Source organism: Gastrolobium bilobum, unplaced genomic scaffold, assembly GCF_033153095.1.
Source record: "Gastrolobium bilobum isolate Gb01-03AN ecotype WA unplaced genomic scaffold, APGP_CSIRO_Gbil_v1 utg9538, whole genome shotgun sequence".
In the NCBI taxonomy this organism is placed as follows: domain Eukaryota; kingdom Viridiplantae; phylum Streptophyta; class Magnoliopsida; order Fabales; family Fabaceae; genus Gastrolobium; species Gastrolobium bilobum.
Window position 1 is genome coordinate 87473 of NW_026899424.1, and position 23317 is coordinate 110789.

Sequence of the window (23317 nt, forward strand, 5' to 3'; positions counted from 1 at the left end):
GCATGTAACCCGTGTTTCCTTTTAACATTCTCCTTGTATGTTTGTTTGTGCCACACTGTAGCTTCTTCCTGGAAGCAAGAGCTAGCTTCTGCCCAAGTAGAATCCTTCGCCCACCATCGATTAACCAGTGCATTAAACCCTTCACAAGTTATACAGGAAGCGAGGAAACGAAAAGGCTTATTAATCTCCTCTTCCCTTCTACCTGGACCATCCCACAGAAGGATGAGTCTGCGATCCGAGCTATAAAATGGAAATTGAAGGATATATCTATCCTGAAATGCCATAACCCAGCTCTCATTCGCCACTGCCCTGTCCAGACGCTTAAGGAGTTGGCTTCTTATCCACATGAAGCAAGGGCCCTTAAACCCAATATCTGACAGGTCGCACCTATTGAGACAATCATTGAATTCTCTGGAACTCCCTTGACAAGCTTCACCCCCTCTTTTCTCTTGATCATGGCTGAGAGAGTTGAAGTCGCCTATCACCAACCAAGGCTTTCTAGTACATAGCATAACTTAGAAAGTTCTTCCCACAAAAGTCTCCGACCAGCTCTTCTGGGGCTTCCATACACGAAGGTGACAATCTCCTCACTCCTTTTAGCTACCCAGTTGATGTTAACGTGCATGAAATGGTTGTGAGATGCAAGGAGGTTTACATGCACCTCTGTTTTGTCCTACAGTAGCCAGATGCCCCCTAAGAAACCACAAGCATCTTGCTTCAAATGCCCATCGAACCCCAGCCGAGAAATTCGTCTATCAGCCTTCCATCCACTGATACAAACTTCAGAGAGCACCAGTACCTTGATGTTGTATTTTTTACTTATATCTTTAATAAAGATAGTGAACCCTTTCTTATTGGCCCCCCTGCAATTCCAGGTAAACATACTCATAATAAACAAAATAAACTTAGACTAAAGCTATAAGGACCATCGATCTAATCATTGAAGCAAAGGCCCCCCACCCAGTAGGGTATCATTGACCAAACAGGTGTCCTCACGGTTAGACTGCTCACCATATGACATTAGTTGTAAAGTGTCTATAAGTTGTTTATCCTACAGGCTTTTACCCTTGTCTCCTTTGTCCCCTATTGTGCTTTTGTTAGGTTCCCTTTTGTTGTGATACAAACCCTGCATGTCAACCTCCCTAGATTCTGCAGCTCCTAAAAACTTAACCTCTTTCTGGCTTCTACTTTGAAAAATTCTTTTCCCCAATGCGTCAGCCTTCCCCTTGACCACCTCGTCAGCCCCTTTCCTCATACTCAAGAAGACATATCCACTTCCTTTCTGGTGTGCGCTTCCTACATGGGCTTTTTGGATGATCTTTAGGTCATTTCCCTTATTTTGATAGTCTCTCAATTGTGCAGCCTTAATTTTCTGACCCTGTGACCCTGCACCCGTTTCCATGCACAACTCTACACCACCAATCTCGAGGTCCTCCTCTACCAAGGGTCATCGTCGGAAGCCTTTAGCCGTCCCTGGCGGTCATTTTTCCACCTCCTTCTTTACATCTTTCTTTTTACTGCCACCCAAGCTCCGGAAGCTGGTGGTTTTCTCGTTGGGCTCCCCTCCTCAGACCTGATAGCTTATGTGCATCCTCCTTATTCGTCATGTTCTCCATGACCATTTCTCCCTAGGAACTTTGTTGCTTTCCCTAGTTGTTGCTATTTCTTTGGCATAATCACGGCCTCCATTGCAAGTATCTTCCTATGTCCATAACGACCACAATCAAAGCAGATTAAGTGTAATCCTTCATACCCTACATTCTAGTGTAGGAATTCTTTTTCAAAGAAATCCCACAACTTGAACCTGGAGACAAAACTCCTCCTCAAGTCCACTTCCATGCAAATACACACAAACCTGGCCTTATCTGTGATTTCTCCCTCGGTTCCTTCCACCCTCCTTAGGGAGGTTCTGTCAACCTTAATGGTCTTCCCCAACATATTGCCGATATTCCAGAGGTGTTGCATCGTATAAAATTCAATTGGAAGACAAAGTATACTCAGCCATACCGCTAGTTTACTAATCTCATCGTTGTAGGGGTCAAAGAATGGTGTTTAACGCTGCACAATGACATAGTGACCAGCCACTATCCAAGGCCCTTCATGAAGGACATGAGAATAATCATTTTCATCTTTGAACTTTAGGAGAAGGCATCCGTTGTCCATGTCAGTCAGCACGTACGTATCTAACGGGTTCCAAAGCCTTTGCAAACATGCCATCAGGAACCTGGCAGCCATCTTTTTTCCCATGAGCTTGGTGATGAGATCCTTCTGCCATTTCTTGCAGTCCTCAGTGTGTTGTTTTTTTGAAAATACATAGGTTGGGCAAAGAGGATCATCATCCTCCCCTAGGCCCATCTGGCATGTTGTTATCCTCATCCTCTCTTCGTTGAGGTCACATGTACTCCTCCTCCTCAAGGTTCGTCACAGGTCCATCCTCGTTTAGACAAAGCACCTTGTCTAAGTATGAGACCGGGTTTCGACCTTCGTTAGAGCATCTACTCATATTCTTCCCTCCTTCCTCCTTCGCTCCTTCAGCCTTCCTAACCTTCTGTCCCTCCTCCTCCAAACACATCTCTCTTCCCTCCAACACGCCAATCAAACTGTTCTCAACCGTTCTGATACCGTTAGATTGCTTGTCTCTCTTTTCTCCAGCATCTTCCTCCTCATTGCGAGTGTGTTTCTCCAAGTTCCTCCCATGTTTCTCCTGTCCACGTAAATTAAATTTGGTGTGGACCATTGTCTCTCAAGCTCTAGAGCTCATCCTCCTCCTTTGCCTGTATCCTTCTATGCATAACAGTTGATTTCAGGCCCTATATAACAACTATGACCTAAACCAACACATTTTTAGAGTGCCTGTTCTTCTTATAACGGGATAAACTAGATACCTAAATTTCTAGCCTCCATCTATGTTATTTCCTACCTCTTATCATTTTCCTCTCTTTCTCTAGGTTGCTTCCTCCATCCATTACTGCATACTTCTTGTTTATCTAAAATTTGACATAAATGTTCCTTCTATAACATGTTCAAGTTTTATTTCCCCATTATGCTCTTAGGTCTATAGGGGATTGGCAACCTTAGTCAAAGTCTACTAAGAAATGTCCTTTTGAGTCTTCTAGGAAAAAGATTATGGCTTCGAACTTCTTTAGAACCTTTACAAGAATTCCCTTGTGTCCGTCAATAGGATTTGTCTATTTCTTGCATTTCATTGAAACTCCTCCTTCAGCCTATCCCATGCAGTTTTTGCTATATCCTAAGCCATTATTCTTGTTAAAATATCTTTTGATACAACTGACTAGATGCACTGTTAGGATAGCGAATCCTAAATCGATATCTCAATGTAAAGAACAAGAAGGAAAAGGAAATTCAGAGAGAAAATCAATCGAAATCTGGTTCTGTATATTCAAGTGAGTTCTCCATTCATCCCTATTGTGCCTATATGCCACGTTCCTCTAACCTCCTCCTAACAGAATTCAGCACAAGACACGTAGACTCCTTACAATGACTCATACTTGAGTTCAACAGATAACAACAACCACACTAAGCAATGGCCCATTAACTAATGACAATAATGTATAATATCTCAAATGAAAGTAATACAAGGCTAAGGCTAATGACAACAACTGTGTTGGGCTGACTACATCACATAGTCCTTGGCCCATGTAGGAGCTCCAGCTCTTCTCTTCAACTTGGGCTCATGATTCCTAACATTGCTCCCTCCATCCAAAGGAACCTTGTCCTCAAGGTTCATAGCAGGCAACACAAATTCAGGGTAGTACAGTTGGAGATCAACTTCATCTTCCCAAGTTGAATCTTCAGGTAGAGAATTGGTCCATTGAATCAACCATTGCCTTTTACCCCCTTGCAACTCCAAACCATCTCGAGACATCAAGGTTGTTAAAGGTACCTGAATAGGATGATTACCATTACTGATATCGGGTAAAGGCAGAGCAGCTGTAGTGATGTCACCCTTAAATGGCTTTAATACAGAAATGTGAAATGAAGAATGAATACGACATCCTTCAGGCAATCCCACTTGGTAAGCTACAGGACTCAAGACCCGAATGATAGGAAATGGCCCAAAATATCTCTTGGCAAGCTTCTGGCATTTTGTATTAGCCAAGGTGATTTGCCTATAGGGCTGCAATTTAACTAGCAACAAATCACCAACAGAAAGGGTCACATCTATTCTATGCTTATCACTTTGTGTGTTCATCCGATTCTGAGCACTACACAATTGCTCCTTGAGAAGCTTAAGTAACTCATCTCGGTGGCTTAAAGTAGAGTCAACAGCCTCAACTCGTACAGAACCCTTAAGATAGGGTGGAATCATTGTTGGGACCTTACCATAAAGGGCTTGGAAATGAGTCATTACAATGGTAGAATATGTGGCAGTGTTGTAATGAAACTCAGCCCATCCCAAATACAAGGACCACTTATGATTTTCCTAATGGTAAAAAGCTCTCAAGTATTGCTCCAAATAACGATTGGTGACTTCCGATTGCCCATCAGATTGGGGGTGGTAAGCAATGCTTGTTCTTAAAGTTGTACCACTGCATTTAAACAAGTGAGACCAGAAATGACTCAGAAAAATGGAATCTCGATCAGATACAATAGTTCTAGGGAAACCATGCAATTTTACCACCATGTCACAAAAAAGAGAGGCTACTTTTGCAGTTGTATAAGGGTTGGCCAAGGCACCAAAGTGGGCAAATTTAGTCAAACAATCAACCACTACTAAGATGACATTAAATCCCTTAGATGTTGGAAGACCTGTAATAAATTCATGCTTAAATCCTCAAATACCCCATCAGGTATAGGCAGTGGCTGAAGCAATCCGAGAGGTGGTGAGGTAGAAGTCTTAATCATTTGACAAGTTGAGCAGCTCTTGACAAATTCATGTACATCTTTCCTCATACCCTTCCAATGAAATGACGCAGAAAACCTCAAAAAGGTTCGAGCAATCCCAGCATGGCCTCCTATCAATGTGGAATGAGCTTCCTCCATAAGCATGTCCTTCAAAGCAGAATTGGTGCCCAAATAATATCGATTTTTATGGTATAAGATACCATCTCTATCGAAAATTTCTGGATCCGGCAACTCATTTTGCTGCAACTTCAGTCGAATATTAATTAAGTCAGCATCAGTTTTATTTTCCCCACGTATTTGATCAACAACAGAAAAAGTAACTTCTGATATTAAAGCCAAGTTGATTCCTGCTTGCTCATCCTCACAGTGCTCATCGTCACAGCATCTGGATAAGGAATCCGCAACAATGTTGGTAGCTCCTAGCTTGTATTCAATGGAGAAATCATACCCCATTAATTTGCAAGCATATTTTTGTTGTTCCACTGTTTGTACCGTTTGAGTTAAAAGCTCCTTTAAACTCTTGTGATCGGTACGAATGATGAATTTAGAGCCTAACAAATAATGCCGCCACTTCTTAACTGCTTCAGTTAAGGCATACAACTCTCTAACATAAGTTGATGCCACTCTCATTCTCGGCCCAAGTTTTTTGCTAAAGAAAGCAATAGGATGATTCAGCTGGTAGAGAACAGCCCCTATGCCCACTGATGAAGCATCAGTATCCACTACAAAAGGTAATGAGAAGTCAGGAAGGGACAATACAGGAGTGCCTGACATAACATCCTTTAAAACCTCAAAGGCCTTGGCAGCTTCATCAGTCCAAAAGAAGGAGTCCTTCTTCAACATATCAGTTAATGGTGAAGCAAGAGCAACATAGTTTCGGATGAATCTCCGATAGTACCCCGTGAGGCCAATAAAACCCCTCAACTGCTTAATTGTCTTCGGCTGTGGCCATTGTCTCATGGCATCAATCTTCTTGGGTTCAGCCTTAACACCCTCTCCAGAAACTAAGTGGCCTAAATATTCCACTTCAGCTAGTGCAAACCCACACTTACTAAGCTTCACCATAAACAAGTTCTCCTGCAAACAGGTCAAAGTTAATACAAGATGATTATAATGATCCTCCATAGAACTATTATAAATGAGGATATCATCGAAAAAAACTATAATGAACTTCCTAAGAAATGGCCTAAACATATGGTTCATGACAGCCTGGAAAGTGGAAGGGGCATTGGTTAACCCAAAGGGCATCACCAAGAACTCATAATGCCCCTCATGAGTCCTGAATGCAGTCTTGGAAGTGTCTTCCGGAACCAATAATATCTGATGGTAACCACTCCTCAAGTCCAGCTTAGTGAAAATCCTTGCTCCTTGAAGCTCATCTAGTAGCTCATCAATTGTTGGTATAGGAAAACGGTCCCTGATGGTGATATTGTTCAATGCCCGATAGTCAATACACATCCTCCAAGAATTATCTTGTTTTTTACAAGCAAGACAAGGGAGGAAAAATGGCTCCTGCTTTCCTTGATTAAGCCAGTAGCTAACAATTCTGAAACTTGGTGTTCTATTTCAGCCTTTTGATGATAGCCATATCTGTATGGCCTTACATTCACTGGTCGTGCTCCTTCTACCAAATTAATGGCATGGTCACACCCCCTGAATGGTGGCAGTCCTCTTGGCAATTGAAATACAGGCTGAAATTGTACCAAAATATCCCAAATAGGCAGGGGAATTTTTTGTTCCAGTTCCAGCAATTCCGGTAAAATACCAGACACCTCCTGCACTTTTATTCCCTCTAAGCTCAAACAACGTTGCTCAACAGGACTCACAGCTTTACAGGGATTTTCACCATGCAGTATCACCCTGCCCTCACATGTCATAAATTCCATGGATAATTCGGAATAATAATGGAGCACCCTTCCAATTCGACTCAACCAAGACATACCTAAGATGATGCCAAAACCAGAGAGCTCAATAATCCACAAATCAACCACAAAAGAGTACCCTTGGATAAGCAATGGAACACACAAGCACTTTCTGTCACAAATAAGGAACTCCCCATTTCCCAGAAACACCCGCATCCGAGGAACTCTCACAGAGGGTAAACCCACATCAGCAACCAATTGCTTCTGGATGAAATTATGAGAGCTCCCAGAGTCTACCAGAATAGGAATCATCTGACCATGAAACTCAACCTGAAATTGAAGAGCTCTAGGATTAGTATCTCCTTTCAGAGAGTGCAAAGCAGCTTCATGTGACTCTTCCTGTGACAACTCTAGTTGCCAAACAATTTGTTCGTCAGACTCCTCCACACATTCCTCCCAATCTCCCACCAGTAGGAATAATTTGGACTTACATTTGTGGCGTGAATTCCACTTCTCATCACATGTATAGCATATTCCTAACTCCCTCTTTTTCGCCAATTCCTCATTACTTAACTTCTTGAACGGTACATTGGAAGGTAAAGCTGGAAAAGTCTGTTTCTGACTGGGCAGAATGGAATTCGATGGTTTAGGATGATCGACAGTATAAGAATTTTTTGGAAAGCTCTTTGTGCTCCCAGGGGATGTAAAAGAGGAACGGAGCTCCACAAAATGAGCATCATAGGTAATGGCCAACTGCATGGCTTGATGGAGAGATGTAGGTGAATGTAATTGAATTGCCCGTCGTAGATCAGGAAGCAAACCTGAGACAAAAAAAACTCATGAGCACCTCATCTGAGAACTCGGTGACCTGATTAATGAGGGCTTCAAAGTTCTTAATATATTCATTCAACGTGCCATCCCGTGTGAGTTTGGAAAGCACTCCACGCAAATCAGTATATGCGGTACCACCAAAACGCTGACGGATGGCTACCTTCAATTGCTCCCAGGACTGAATGGAACCCCCATTGAATAACCACTGGAACCAAGGACCAGCCAAACCCTCCATACGTATACCAGCTAAACGAACCTGAAGTGCAGCAGGAACCTGTTGCAAGCCAAAATACATCTCCGTACGAAAAATCCAACTATTAGGATCAGTGCCATTGAAAACTGGAAACTCCATCCGAATCGATTTCATTATGGAACGAGGATCATCAACAAGAAAACGTGGCTGCGAAGTACCTCCAGATTCAATTCCAGACACAGCATGCACACCAGGTGTTCGAACATGTGCCCTTACCACCGCAGCATGAATCTCCTGTAATTGAGCAGTTATACTAGTGAATTGATTTTGATGTTCAGTGAATCGATGTTCAACTCGAGCCTGCATGTCGTCAAAGCTACGATCTATGCGGTTTTGGAACGCAACAAATTCGTCTGCCAATTCCTGAACGCGCATGATGAAATCTTGTTGAGTATCAATGAGATGAAAGCACCAATGTTAGGATAGCGGATTCTAAATCGATATCTCAATATAAAGAACAAGAAGGAAAAGGAAATTCAGAGAGAAAATCAATCGAAATTTGGTTCTGTATATTCAAGTGAGTTCTCCATTCATCCCTATTGTGCCTATATGCCACGTTCCTCTAACCTCCTCCTAACAGAATTCAGCACAAGACACGTAGACTCCTTACAATGACTCATACTTGAGTCCAACAGATAACAACAACCACACTAAGCAATGGCCCATTAACTAATGACAGTAATGCATAATATCTCAAATGAAAGTAATACAAGGCTAAAGCTAATGACAACAACTGTGTTGGGCTGACTACATCACATAGTCCTTGGCCCATGTAGGAGCTCCAGCTCTTCTCTTCAACTTGGGCTCATGATTCCTAACATGCACGTTAAGGCTTTGTACCGTTTTGCACACTACTAACTATGTCGCCTAATCTTAGCATGACTTGGATTGGCTCCAATAGGTCATGGAACTTTTCTTGTTTCAACCACTTCCAACAAGTCAAAAGCTTTTTAATATGTCTCCATATAGGGTAGTATTCTCTTAGGTCGTGTTTGGTTCGAGATTTCTCTTCACTATCCCAGCAAAGTGCATGTGGGTATCTCATTTCTCCATGTTTGGTTGAGGGATATCCTGAAATTTCTCCATCAAACTTGCTTCCCTAGCTATCGCTATATGCATGTAAAAAACTAGTTTTTCACTGTTTCAAAAGCCTTCTCAGATGATGGTATTATTGTGAGAATACTGGACAAATTGAAAAGGGATGAAAAATGTGACAAATTTACCCCTTCCTTTAACCAACGGTTATGTATGTTGAGGGAGCACATAGAGCTCCTCTTCCACAGCTTGCAACTGGGAGAAGCCACCATTGACAGAACTTTCCATTGTTTCAAGCATTTCTAATTCAGCTGCTGAAAAAAATTACTCAAATCAAATATTGAAATTGCATTCGTACGGAAGATCGTGCATTGCTGATGATGAATGTGCGTGTTTCAGGAGCAGAGGAAGAATTAGTATAGAGGAGAAATTTGGGAAATTTTGCAGAGAGAAAAACACAAATAGAGAGAGAAGGGATGAGGGAGAGTGAACATCATACAATACAATACCACTAGTGGGTTTGGTTTTGAGGAGTACTCTGCTTCACACTTTAATATTTCAAAATTTTATAAAAAAAGGTTACTTTTGTAATTTTAACTTTTTTCCCATCTATTTTTTATTTTCAACCAAACATACATCAGGATTTTTAACCCAATTTTCCCATCAATATTTTGCGGTACCAAACAACTTTTTTTAAACTTTCCTACCAAACTTACTTTCCTTCCATTTCCCTATCAATTACATTTTCCTAGTAAAAAAAAATTTCTCCTGAACCAAACACTACCTTACGAATTCAGCCACTGGGATTGTTGAACCAATGTTGTTTAGCTTTAAGTGAGAGCAATTGTGGGTATTGAGGGCTCTGATGAAAAGGTTGTGACAGCAAGGAGGCAATGTAATTTAGCTCAAGCTGATAGGTAGTGAGTGCCCTATCTAAGGCGACCATTGCTCTGAGTTCATGGTGGTGATATTGGAGGATGATTAGTAGAGAATAAAAGCTTCCTGTTCTTTTTTGACTAGACGAAAAAAATGATCATGGTGACTTGAGTGGCTGAGTCCTCAAAGAATGATGGCTCATCCAGTGGGGGGTTTATGTTTTTCTTATTCTATTTCGGATTTTTTCTTAAAAAATTAATAGGAAATTAATTAATGATCCATATTTAATATAAATGAAAGGCTTTGATTGATTCACCGATAGTTACTAAAAAGATCCAAAATGAAAGAATTCCTTGAAATAATAGTTAAAAATTTATTATCTAATTGAAGCCAGCATTAATTCTTGGACTTTACAAAAGGCCCAAAATTTAGAAGGTTTACTACACTTTTCCCGACAAATTTAGAAAAAATCAATGTTATGAGAAAGGTCAAATGAAAAACTTTGAGGAAGTGTCCACTTTTTGGATAGAATGCACTTATATAACAACTTCGTTAGTTTCTTAACCCCCCTATAAGAAAGGTATTATGTTACTCAGTAGTTAGAACATCAACTAATGCATAAAATAAATAAATAATCAACTATAATGCAATCTACCCAAAATTTCACAACACAAATTTAAAGTTAACTATATCCAATCTTACCCTAATACTTTTACGAAGAGTATTTCCCAAAATTCGGTCACGTAAGAGCAATATTACCACTATTTCAAGACTCTCCTCTGGTATAATATGTTCAATATAAGTTTATTCTTTTTTTTATGCAGATATGTTCAATGTAAATTAGGAAATCTACTCAAATGATTTAAAAAATTATTGTTAACTTTTTCAATATGTTCAACATAAAAAATATTAAAGAATAAAACTATACCATCTAGTTTCCAAATATATGATTTATCAGTCTGTAGATTGTCTTTAATTCCATTTGTTGATTCAAGCATATTACATCATTATTGTAGGACCCCAAAAAAAAGAAAAGAAAAAAAGAAGCCAATAATACTAGCAAAGCCAACCTAAGTAACATTCTTGTTCATATACATATTTAGCCTGGTTTAAAAACACAAGCTTAAAAGCACACAAATAATAAAAAAGAAAAAAACTTTAAAAATTACATTAGTATATCAGAAATTTTTACAATACTTCCGTCCCACCCACTGTTCCATACATCCCTCCAATAAAAATCAAACACCAATGCTGATACAACAACATGTAAGAGAAAAAAATACTATTTAAACACAGGTATTTCATTGTGAGTGACAGAAGTACATACTACCGTAATATGGAAAATGCGCTCTAGTATATCACCCTGAACTGGCAAGAGCTGATTGTAATACATCTTCAAGATATTTCTCAGCAGCAGCATACTGCCTTTTCTTATCCTCAATAGCTAAGGCAGCCAAAGCTTTATCCTAGACAATCCCAACCAACAGAAAATATAAGAATAAACGCAACATAGTTCTACAATGCTCCACAACTATAACAGAAAACATGTGGAACACGAAATACCGGAGGCAAATCCTGGTAGCTCCTTAGAGTATCCAGGATGGGCTTAGTTTTCTTCTCCAGCTCCTTTCTATGTTCAGCCATTTCCACCAAAACCCTATGGCTGACCTCTGGGGTATAACCTGCATGACTGAGCACCGCCTGCATCAACGTTATTCAGCATGTTAAAGATCAGAAGTATAAAAGCACCAAATAGTATTGTAAATAAGGGTGAAATTCAGTTTTTCACTCTGATGTAGCCCAATTATAACATGTCAGCCAAAGAATAGAAGTAGAGAGTTAATATTTCCATGAGAACTGATGTAAATATGGATTTGTGATGTCTGCTTTTGATTCAGATGTGTACTTTAGTACAAAACTTGTATTCTGTCCAGTAAAAATAGTACTACCTGAGTGAGACTACTTTTTTATGTTCGATGATCTTGCTAGATTAAAGATATGCCTGACGGGGTACAACGATTACATGTCTTACTAATCATGCACAAATTGATTCACACAATTATAAAAGTTGCTGCGTAATTTAGAGCTTCTGCAAATAAACAGAAGTTACTCATGATGCTGACAGCCTTCATTCCTTGTAGCAGAGCTTTGGCTATAAGAATTCAAATTACATAAGGTTGGTTCCATTTTAAAGCTAAGACACTAAGCTTATAACAGTTAAAACTTCAGAATTCTCGCATTCATGATGTGTGCTAAGCAGAGGCATGAAGAGAGTGCTTTTTTTATTTTATTTTTGCAGAAGGGGATTCTGCCATGAAGGAAAAGTCACTTAACTGCATGGGTCTAGTTGAGGGATCAATGACTTGCGAAAGGTACCAATCCTTACACAAGTCAGAAAAGAACACTAAACAGAGGAACACTCACCAGATTATTATTCGGTGATGGATGCAGAAAGCTAGCGTTAGGGAATTGAACAGTGAAATGATGCTACTGTGGCCGAGAGTCCCTCTCACTGCTATCCACACACTACCTTCTTATATTTTCAATTTTGCCTAACTGAATTCCATCCCCCACTATTCCTTGCCAGTTCAGCATTTAGTTATTCTCTAAACTTAACAACATAAATATTCCCTTTATTTTCTATTATATCCTCCTCAACCTTGTGTGGTTATCCTTCTACTTCCCATCCCTTTCCTTACAGCGTATGCCTCAGTAAAGGGGTCTACCAGTACAATACTCCCCCCTTTTATGCTGTAAGGACACCAGAGCAAAAGGAGTAGTCCCCCAACCAATCGGGAAATTCTGTGCCTGGATTTCTGGATAGTCATAGACATCGAGCTCCATCAAATTGGTATGCAGTTGCAGGCTGTCCAGTATGGTTTTTTCAAGCTGCGAGTTATCAGAGTAACCACTTCCACCCCCAATCCAATGACAACTTTTCAGGACCAATCTTTTCCTTCAATTTAGCCTTTTCAGAATCCTTATTATCGACAATATGTTCTTTGTAACGAATTACAATGTTCCATGTAAGTTAGATAGCTCTCCCATTTCAGCAATGGAAGATCCATAATCTTCTACAAAAAGTCACTCAACTTTTGAAGGTTTCTCACATTCCACTTCAAACAAGTGCCTCTAGTATCCTGAGTAGCACAAGTTAACAAGTTTATGAATATATGTTGGCAGTTTAATAAGATTATAACATTCAACTAACTACAGATATTGTAAATTGTACAAGCTGCAGATGACTTCTACCTAGCACAGACGTTTTAATTCACAGATTGAATCAGGTAAACATAGATATGTGCACCTGCCAAAGATAACACCCTTGAGTAATTTGACTAGGTCAACAGATCATTTGGCATGTTGTTGAACAAGTTGATGGATGCATCTATCGTTCTTATTTGCAGAAAGGTGCAAAGGCCATTGCTTTGCTAATATCTTTCAGGTTTGCATATGAGGAACTATGTGCAATAATGTGGGGCATATGACGAGTTCTTTTTTCAACTTCATTAGAATTATTAGCTTCCATTCTGACAGAAAATGTTCCAGGTTCAAATTGAGCCAAGTCGTTTACAAGATGATGCATTAGAAAGCATGACTTGCCGCATCTTGCCTGCTGGAAAAATGATCTAGATACTAAGTCACAACAATACTCGTTTCCAACTTCTACAATTCTTCTCGTTTCCAACATCCTCCCCCTCCATTGCTGATCCCTTCATTGACTCCCAATCCGTTTGCCTTTTGTTGCCCAACAGATGAGGTTAAATTTCGCGACCCACTAATGTTCAGCCCACTTCGTCCCACAGTGTTGTGCTTATTGGGCCCAGTGTCTAAATAAGTTGAGGCCCAGTTTGTCAATGCAGGTCGTTGATTCAGCCCATTACCGTGTCCATGGCCACTGCTGACCCCCTTTGCCGACGTCCCCATCTTTTCCTTCACCTTCTCTTCTATCCTTTGTGCCAACGTCATCATCCTCCCCAATTCATTCAAATCATGAAGTCTCATTTCTGCCCTGATATCCTCCCTCAATCCATTAAGAAACGCAGCTCTGATCATCTATTCTTCTGCATGTCTTAGTGGTGCTGATAACAACTCAAATTGCTCACGGTATTCTACTATTGTTCCTTCTTGACGGAGACTCATTAACGCCTCGTATGGGTTCCCTGAGGATGAGATGTGAAAACGCTCCAATACCGCTAATCGAAAATCATTCCAATTAATGTTTGGGTTTCTATTTTCCCACCACTGAAACCAATTGAGTGCCCTCCCCTCCAAACAAATCGCAGTAGTCTCCAAATGTTCCTCCACCGGAATTCGATTGATCCAGAAGTAGCGTTCAGCACGATAAAGCCATCCATAAGGATCTCACCCTTGAAATAAGGCACTTCTACTCTTCGCGCTTGTAAGAACTCGTACCGTTAATTTAGGAATTTAATTAATTAAATATGAAATTAATGAGATAATTCCATAATTGACCCTAATAATTATGAGAAGGCTTAAATAATTAAGGTAAGTAATTAATAATGTTGAAAGTCATTTTTCTGACGAAAAGTGCAGATACCGGTCCTGCCTCACGGTATAAAGGCGTACCGATGAAGTATCCCGAAAAATTATGAAAAATGTGTATATATTACTAGAATAATATATAGGACTGGTATAACAAGTTTGAAGTCAAAATAATGAGAAGTGGTGTCAGAACTGATACCGGCTACGTAAAAGCGCGTACCGGCAAAGTGCTGCGAAAAATAAAATAAAAATGACAAATCCTAGAAAAATGGTTAGGTTCAGAATCCCAAGTTTGAGATTAAAATGATAAACGTAACTATTAGCACTAATGCAGTGGGATTAGCTTAATGGACCTATAAATAGCCTTAGGGCCCAAAACCCTAGGCCATATTGCATTTGTTACGTGAGGCTCTTTTGGGTGTTGATTGCTTCAGCCATTTCCCTTCTTCTTGGAAGCTTGGAACTTGCATAATATATCCAACCAAGTGATCACCTTTTTTCCTTTTCTCACCACCAAAACACCATAGCTTTGTGTGAGTGGGTCTTGTGGGGGTGTGGGCTGCTGTGTGCTGAGTGTTGTGGCTGTGAGTGGTGGTTTTGTGGGCTGAGTTAGTGGTTCTCATTGGTGAGAGCCATTTTCTTGTCTTTGGAGGCTTCAAGGAGTCATCTTCAAGTGTAAAGGTTCAAGCTTGTGGCGTAAATTTGTGGTTCTTCAAAGTCAGAACCTTTGAGCATTGTTAGAAGCTCCAAGGCTGTGTCATTTTCTGAGTTTTTGGAGTTTGAGGTATACCATGATCACCTCTTTGTTATTTTCATGATTTTAGCTTGTTTAATCCATTAAAAAGGGAAGCTTTGATAATTTGAGTTAAGGACTGATAATCTAAGTTTAAAATATGTTAATGAACTTCTGTTTACGGAGTCATTGGACTCCAAATCGCTTTAGGACACTTAAAAATGGAATTATGCAGAAGACAGCTCGAATTTCTGCATTCTGTCTGATAAGTATTCGAATACTTTTCGTATAGTATTCGAATACTCATCAACAGGTAATTGAATACTCCTTGAAGGAGTATTAGGATACTTTTTCTGGGAAGAAAAGTATTCGGATACCTGCGAAGAAGTATTCGAATACTGGATAGTATTCGGATACTGAAGATATTGTATTCGAATATTTTGTGGTATTCGGATACTGAGTGAAAAGTATTCGGATACCTTGTGGTATTCGGATACTTAAGTGAAAGTATTCGGATACTTTCTAGAGACTTGAAGTATTCGGATACTCTTCGAGAAGTATTTGAATACCTCTTGCAGAAATTGCATGAAATCACCCAAGACAAGTTGGAAAGCCTTAATTAGTTAATGGAACCTTGGGCAATGATTATTGATGATTAATTATTGTATAAACAGACTGTGATTGTGCTGTTTGGTGACATTGAGCTTGTGTGGACTTGACTTGGATTGATTGCTTAAGAGGTAAGCTTTCGTGTCCTCGGTTTAGCCATTGTTGATTCCACCATACCCCATGGGGGGATGGTTTATATGCATGATGTGTTTTCATGTATTGATTTTGAAATGCTGTTGAGCTGTTATGTGCAAGTGCCTTATAATATGCATGTGTTGTTCCACCTAGACGGTAAGCCTGTGTATGTAACAGACATGTCATAGGGTGATTCTGTGGTTGGGTGCAAGTGGTGTCTTGCACTAATTATAGGTAATAGACGTATGTAAACCCTGCATTTCTCTGGCCAGTAGAATAGTTGACACACATGACATGATTATTCTGCTGCATTGCACTGATTTTAGAACTTATATTGTTTTACTGCTTGTAGAACTTATATTGCACATGTAAGTGAGCTTGGGGTGGAGAAATCCTTGAGGACCCCTTATCTTACTGAGATTTCTGTTTAGAGATCTCACCCCACGTTTGGGGCACATTTTCAGGTTCAGGTAACTCGGGGGTTGAGACCTCGGGCGGCAAGAGGCCGGAGCTGAGTTAGATATATGCTGTTTATGATGATATGCTGGATTCTGACTTGCTTTATATTTATTACCATATGATTTGATTTGAGACTCTGTTGGGCTTTGTTGCCTTATTTGGTGAGTATGGGGGTTGTCCATGCCACATTGATTTGATTTTGTTGATTTAGCTTCGAGTTGTATAATTGTATCAGGATTATGATCCGGACTACGTGTTGTAGCTCCGTGATTTAGATACTCACAGTTATTTATATATTGAGGTATTCCAGTTAGTTGTTTTATTGCAATTTACATACAGGCAATGTTTTATGAAAAAGGACTAAGTAGTCAACTTGGTTAATGATAAAGACGTCATAATTGAAAAGAAAAAGTTTATTCCGCATTTTAATTAAGCGTAGCTTAATACGATGATATGATAACAAACCGGGTATACACAGGGTCTCTTGTACGATTGATCCTATCTCCTTCACTCTCACCCCTATTCCCATCTCCATTCTGATTTCTATCTCTGTTTCCACTACAATCCCTCGACCCACGATCTTCCGTTCTCAGTACGTTTACACTGTGTACGAGCTCCAACACAGTAGCGCCCAATTGACGAATGGACTCTTTGATTCCTCCTAATCTCTCATTTTCCCTAACTCTCCCTCTCTCCAATTCTTCTAGTCCTGATTCCATCCTCGTAAGTACCATATAATTTTTTTATTTTATTTTTATTTTTATTTTTTTCAGGATCAATAGAGCTTTGATACCAAATTGTTCGTACCCATGAGTAATTACATGTAATGCACCCCTTTATCAATTGAATGACCGAATATCAGATCTAAATATTACTATCAATAAATTGAAATACATCTATATCAACGTTTTATTCATAAAAGTGAACTCTGAAGAACCACCTTCCTCCTTACAAGCAAATAACAACAGACTCCTACCTCTCACACAGTGGAAGGGAAACACATTGAAATGAAAAGACTCCCAGACTCAACAATCAATGGCCTTAACAGCACTGCATTTACAGACTCCAACAAAGAGATACAATGCACTCACAAGACAATTATTATAGACTGTAAAGAACCTTGGAATACACCATCCCAAAAGCTAGCTCAAAGGATGGGAGTGCCCAAAGCCTTATAAACTCCACATTAGTTGCTCATACAGCCAATGTGGGACTATATATCTCAACACGCCCCCTCACACGAGAGCCCATTGGGCTTGAAGAGTGGAAGATGCAACAGGCCCAGCCTACCAGTGCTAAGAAAGTCCACAAGAGAAAGTGGGGGGCGGCGAGGCTCTGATACCATGTAAAGAACCTTGGGATACACCATTCCAAAAGCTAACTCAAAGGGTGGAAGTGCCCAAAGCCTTATAAACTCCACATTAGTTGCTCATACAGCCAATGTGAGACTATATATCTCAACACAGACACCTTGACTCCTATTATAATAACTATAACCAGCTCTCATTCTCCTAGCTACCTCTACAAAACAAACCCATTTGCAGAGAAGCCATTCCCCTTTCCCCAAGTGGTTGAATAACTTTTTTCACACCTTTTCCTTGCTTCCACTCCCACTATAACAAACTTCTGTCACGTTCCTTGGCTCCCCGATTTTCTCCTGGCCATTCAGCATCTGCCAGCTGTCTATTTCTTCCTTTTGCATAAATAATTTCATCCCCTTACTAGCTCTTTGGACCACCACTTCCTCTTCTTTATTATTGTTGCTTGGGCTTGGACCCAAATTATCTTTTTGGGTGATCTGAACATCTTCCTGGCCTGTCTGTTTTTCTATCACTTTGTTGACTTGATCAGCATTACATTGTTGGGCTGCACTTGCTTTAGCTTCCCTTCTTTTATAACTGCGTGGGAATGGCTCTAGTGGCCCATCATCCTGCAAGCGTCTTCCCAGCCAAAGGCAATCCTTTGCACTTTCGAACTATTTTTCTTCCAACTTTGTCTACACTTTGATGGAGATTTCAATGCCCACAATCAATCGCATGTTTTGAAAATAAATTCCAACAATCTTCATTGAGCAATTCACTGGGATTATAAGGTGGAATAATTTGCATGATGGATGCAACATACTGTTACAGAGCTGGATTTAACAATGTTATAGATGAAGGAAAGAAAGATAATGGGTGAGAAACAGAGATGGAAGAAAGTCTGAATTTTATTGATAAAGCACTAGGAACAAGAGACATTTCTCTTTACAAGGAAAATTCCCTTTACACTGAGCACTCTCAGTCACACTACAGAATTATTGAACAGAAGCCTGAGTCTGGGAATAACTCCCTATTTATGCAAGAATTCTCAAAACAATAAACTAAACTAACTTCCTAACTAACTCCTAGGTCTCCTTTGATATACTTTCCACATTCTAGGCCCTTCTATATCCATATTTACATCCGTATCATATACCCAGTACCCACTTTGAGTAATTACAATAATCTTACATCCATGAGCCCCTCCATGTTTAAATGGACTCCTAAATTTGCCCCAAATATTTTATTTATCCCAAATTTGTCCCCTCCTAAATTACAAGTAAGAAAGACAGACTAGAAACGATAAAGACCCAAAAGACGCTAATACCCAGAGCATTCAAGAGGCCCTGGTTCTCTACCAAGGTTCCAGCCAATGACCCAAAAAATTTCATCATGACCCATACCGAAATATTCTCTGCTATATGTAACCGTGGGGTGCTGAGTGTGTAACTCAATTCCCTGAAATTCCATTCTAATTAACTGCTGACTCAGCATTAGTATAGGAGCTTGCAATCCTCTACGCCTCTTCCTTAAGCACACCCTCCTAAACCTATTACTTAATGCCATGTCCTTATCACAGTTATTTATTTTATATTTTATTCATGCCTTTTAGTTTCTTTTGTTCAAGTTACTTTTGATTTTTAAGATTCATTTTAATGCTATAAAAGGGGTTCAATGGGTAGGGGATAATTCACTTTTTCCTCAACGACTAAGTTTTCTTCTACATCTGTGATTATTAACCAGAAGAACCCTCTTTGGCTGTATATTTATCTCTTTGACCATCCTTTTCTTTAACTATATCCCTTGCATGCGAAGATAACCCTAGGGCCATTTATCCCACATCAAATACATTCACCCACAGTTCCTGTTAGTTCCAAAATATATCTCAACTAGGAGAACTTTATTTCTGGAACACTCCCCCCCCCCCCCCCCCCCCCCCCCAAAACACCAAATAAAATAAAATAAAATTAATAATAATAATAAAAGAGAGGACATTGTACCTTGAAGTTGGCACATTGTTGCATGTACTGCCTTTCTTTTGCAGCCATTACTTGCAAGTTTGTGTTCCAACTTTCCATCTGAGCCTCACATGGAGCTACCTCATCTTCTAATTGTGCAAGTGTTCTGCACAAAAATTGTTTCATATAAAATTAGAGCAGAAGAAAAGGGCATCTTATGCCAAAAGCTGTCTACTTCGACAAGCGAATCTGATAAGAACGATACTTGCCAGCATTTAATTTATTTTAAAAAATACCTTTTCAAATAAGTTAGCCTGGCTATAGCCTTTCTAGTGTAATCAAGGAGAAGCTTGGACTCCTTATGCACTTTAGCCCTTTTTTCCTCCACACCAGTCTTCCTCAGGGAAATATCACTCATTGCTACAAGAAAGCTAAACACAGCTTCAAGGGTTCAAACTTTAATGCAGAAAACAAACCAAATAAAATAAAATAATAATAACAGTGAAAGTGAAGCCCACCCACCTACTCATTTCAGTATCTCTTATATTCAACAAGTTGGCCACATTTGCAAGAACTTGTGCAGATGCAACCACATTGGAAGGCAAACTCTCTTGGGCTAAACCCACATTCTCCAAAATCTCTCTAATCCTGGCAGCTGCAACAACAAATCATCAATTTGAATAATCATCAACATTGTCATACCAGATCAAAGTTGGTGATAGAAAAGAAAAGAGGAACCCTAACCCTACCTTGGGATCGGTACTCTGAGGCTTTTTGCCGGAAATCGCGAGCCACAAGACGTGCTGCTTCGTCTTTGGCTTTGGAGACGGTTAAGAGATGGTGCAAGTGGGATACGCTACGAGGAGTGTATTCAAATTCTGGGACGGTTTTGCCAGCAGCTTCGAACGTCTTTTCTAGCCATTCCTTTACTTCCCCCATCGCAGACCCTTCTGTTACCCCTGCCTCTTGATTGCTCATTGTTAATTTCCAAATCAACAGAGAAGAATAAAAAAGACAGCCACGTATATGCTGCAAAGCAAAGGAAGATATGAGCAAATTGGAGATGGAATTGACATTCAGTTCTTACCTGTGACTTTCGTTCAATTTTTTTAATGAATTAAAATATATTATTTTTTAATCTTATGTCACATTTTATCTTATTATGAAAGCATATCAAACATAAAATAGAACCAACATAATATGTTTTGTTTAGTTTCTAAGACATTTACCAAATAGTACCTTATTCTTAGAAAATCGAAAGATAAATAAGTATATCAGGATACATTCGTGTTTGAAGAATTAATATATAATTTAGTTCTTACAATAGCAACTTATGTTGTTTTGATGAGGTGGTAAAGGAGGTTGAATGTGCCCCTAACCCGACAAAAATGAATGGGGCGCGTTGACCCACTTTTCAAAAATGGGTTCAACTCACCCACCTTTTTATAGTAGATTGACGGCTCAACCCATCTAAATGATAAAAAAAAAAAATACAAAATTGAAAGCTAGGGGACTAGAACCCCTGTTTGATTATTAACAAAATTTAGCCTACTAAATAAACACCTTTGATCCCTTTCAACTCTTAAAGTAGGTATTGAAATTCCTATTTCCCCACATATTAAAAATTAAATAAATCAAGGATCAAATAAGATAGAAAATTTTGCTAGCTCATACTACCATATTAACAAACAACTAAGCTTTTCTCATGTTGGCACAATAACAGTTCCAAAAAAAAAATTCTGCTCATATTGTTTAAACAGATAAATCAAAACAATCACGCAGATAATAAATCATTCTTCACATCCACAAAAACAGAGAAAAACGCAATGATAACTGAAGTCGCAAATAACCATATGATCAAACCCCATTTGAATTCTGTCAAAAAGTTTGATTTTGAAGGAACCCCATGTCGTTCACTAACTCTCACTTTCACACCCACTGAAAATCTGGTTCTGATTTCAGAAACCAAATTTGAGGTGAGTTTGCCTCATACTATCTCTTTTGGCCCCAGAACAAACACACTGATTCAAACGATTCGTTACGAAAAAGTGAAAAACCAAGAGGGAGAAGAGAGAAGATGATGGAACACATACCGATTGCGCAAGCAGAATATGGGGACGGCTCTATCAGAAACAAGGGCACAACCTATGATGCACCGACATCGATAAAGGATACAACACGAAATGACACTCCGACATGTTAATTCTAAAAAATGCTATATTTCAATACGCTAGGACACGTTTTAATATTAAATAATATTTTTAATATATAAAATATAATTTACATTTAATACATATAGCAGCCCATAGTAAGTCATATAACGAATCAAATATTCAAATTCCATAACATATATTTATATGAATTCCTTCCTTAATTTAAGCCCACGTCCAAATCATCAAGAAACATGTTGGAATTTACCTAGTCCTAATTAGTGCTATTAACGTATAAAATTAAGGACAGCAACTACGTGCTCATTATGCAAGGAAATGGTGGGTTCCATTAGTATTTGAATGTCAAATAGGTGGGGAAAACCGTGGGGTACATATAGATGTTAAATTCTAAACTTAGTAGTCACCTAAGTCACGTATATATCAAGCCTTCTTTGTTTGTATAAAATCTATTTTATTTATATCATCTTTCATGTTGACACATGTATAGCATTCAAACACTTTCTTTATAGTCTAACATTCCATTTACACTTACATCAAATCGTGTAGGACAACAACATTGAACTAAATACATTTCACACAAAATCAATATTTTATAAGCATGATCTCATTTATATTGCTGCCTTCACTTTTATAATACACAACTAAATTACATACTTGATACTTGATAGCACATATTCCGTATAATATTTTTCAGCATAACATGACTTTAAATATAAGTTTAGCTCAAGATTGTACTTTCCTTTTTCAAGGCATAACATTCATACATAATGTACTCAGCCATACACAACAATTCATGGCAGTACTTACTACTGTACACATACTTAGCAAATATACATTAACAACATTGAATACATGGCAAGTAATGTGTTTGCTACCTTGGACTCAAACTCAAACCCACTGCCAATAAAAAGACCATGAAGCTGAATAGCAACACTAAGTATCCCTCTTGTAGCACATATAGACAAAATACAAGTAAACGTTACCGAATTAGGCTTACTCTAAGAGTCCCTCATTTCCTGAAAAGTTTCTACCGCATTGTTAAAAAGTCTCCATTTTTCACATAACCATTGAGCATGACATTCCACAAAATGCTGTCTCTCATAGGCAATTCATCAAACACGCATCTTGCATCATGAATATAACCATTATCTGCATACCACTTGATCAAAGAAATACCAACAAACAAGTCCACATGAAACCCCATGGACTTAACCATATTATGAACCATCTTACACAATGGCACATTATTCAAACCACACTTGAAATAGAGGAAAAAAAGGGATGAGAGAGAGAGTTCAGATCAGATGAGAGAGAAAGAGAGATCGGAGAAAGAGAGATCAAAGCACTTACCAGCAGGAATCGACAGCAGACGGCAGCAATGGCAGAGGAAGCATAGACAAAGGGAAGGAGGAAGATGCAGAGCAGCGCCGGGATGGAACGAGGAGTATGTTTAGTTTTGGGGAAGTTTTATTTTTTTGTTTTTATTAAAAAAAATTAATATTTTAAAATTATAATTTTATTTACGAAAAGGATATTGCAACAACCAAATTGTGTTACTATCAATGTTATTACCAATTAATCTCACTGTTAGATTGATTATGTTGATCTAACGGTTATATTTATTTTCATCTTTCTATGGTAGTAATTTTTCAAATTTAATACTTTATATTTATTTTCACCTTTATATGATTATGATTTCCCATATTTAATGCTTTCACTTTA

At 38.9% G+C, this 23317-nt stretch overlaps 2 protein-coding genes across 2 annotated transcripts; both read right to left on the reverse strand.

Moving 5' to 3' along the window:
- Nucleotides 1–4734: 4734 nt before the first annotated feature.
- Nucleotides 4735–8187, reverse strand: LOC133290409 (uncharacterized). Its single transcript, XM_061488488.1, has 3 exons — nucleotides 7644–8187; nucleotides 6409–7549; nucleotides 4735–6283 (listed from the first exon to the last, which is right to left on the reverse strand). Exons 1-3 carry the CDS (start codon nucleotides 8185–8187, stop codon nucleotides 4735–4737), a joined length of 3234 nt encoding a protein of 1077 aa, XP_061344472.1.
- Nucleotides 8188–10791: 2604 nt separating this feature from the next.
- Nucleotides 10792–23024, reverse strand: LOC133290410 (AUGMIN subunit 1). The gene is made up of 7 exons (XM_061488489.1): nucleotides 22946–23024; nucleotides 20174–20453; nucleotides 19947–20079; nucleotides 19721–19855; nucleotides 19467–19590; nucleotides 11287–11424; nucleotides 10792–11189 (listed from the first exon to the last, which is right to left on the reverse strand). Exons 2-7 carry the CDS (start codon nucleotides 20400–20402, stop codon nucleotides 11082–11084), a joined length of 867 nt encoding a protein of 288 aa, XP_061344473.1. The 5' UTR covers nucleotides 20403–20453; nucleotides 22946–23024; the 3' UTR covers nucleotides 10792–11081.
- Between the last annotated feature and the right edge of the window lie 293 nt (nucleotides 23025–23317).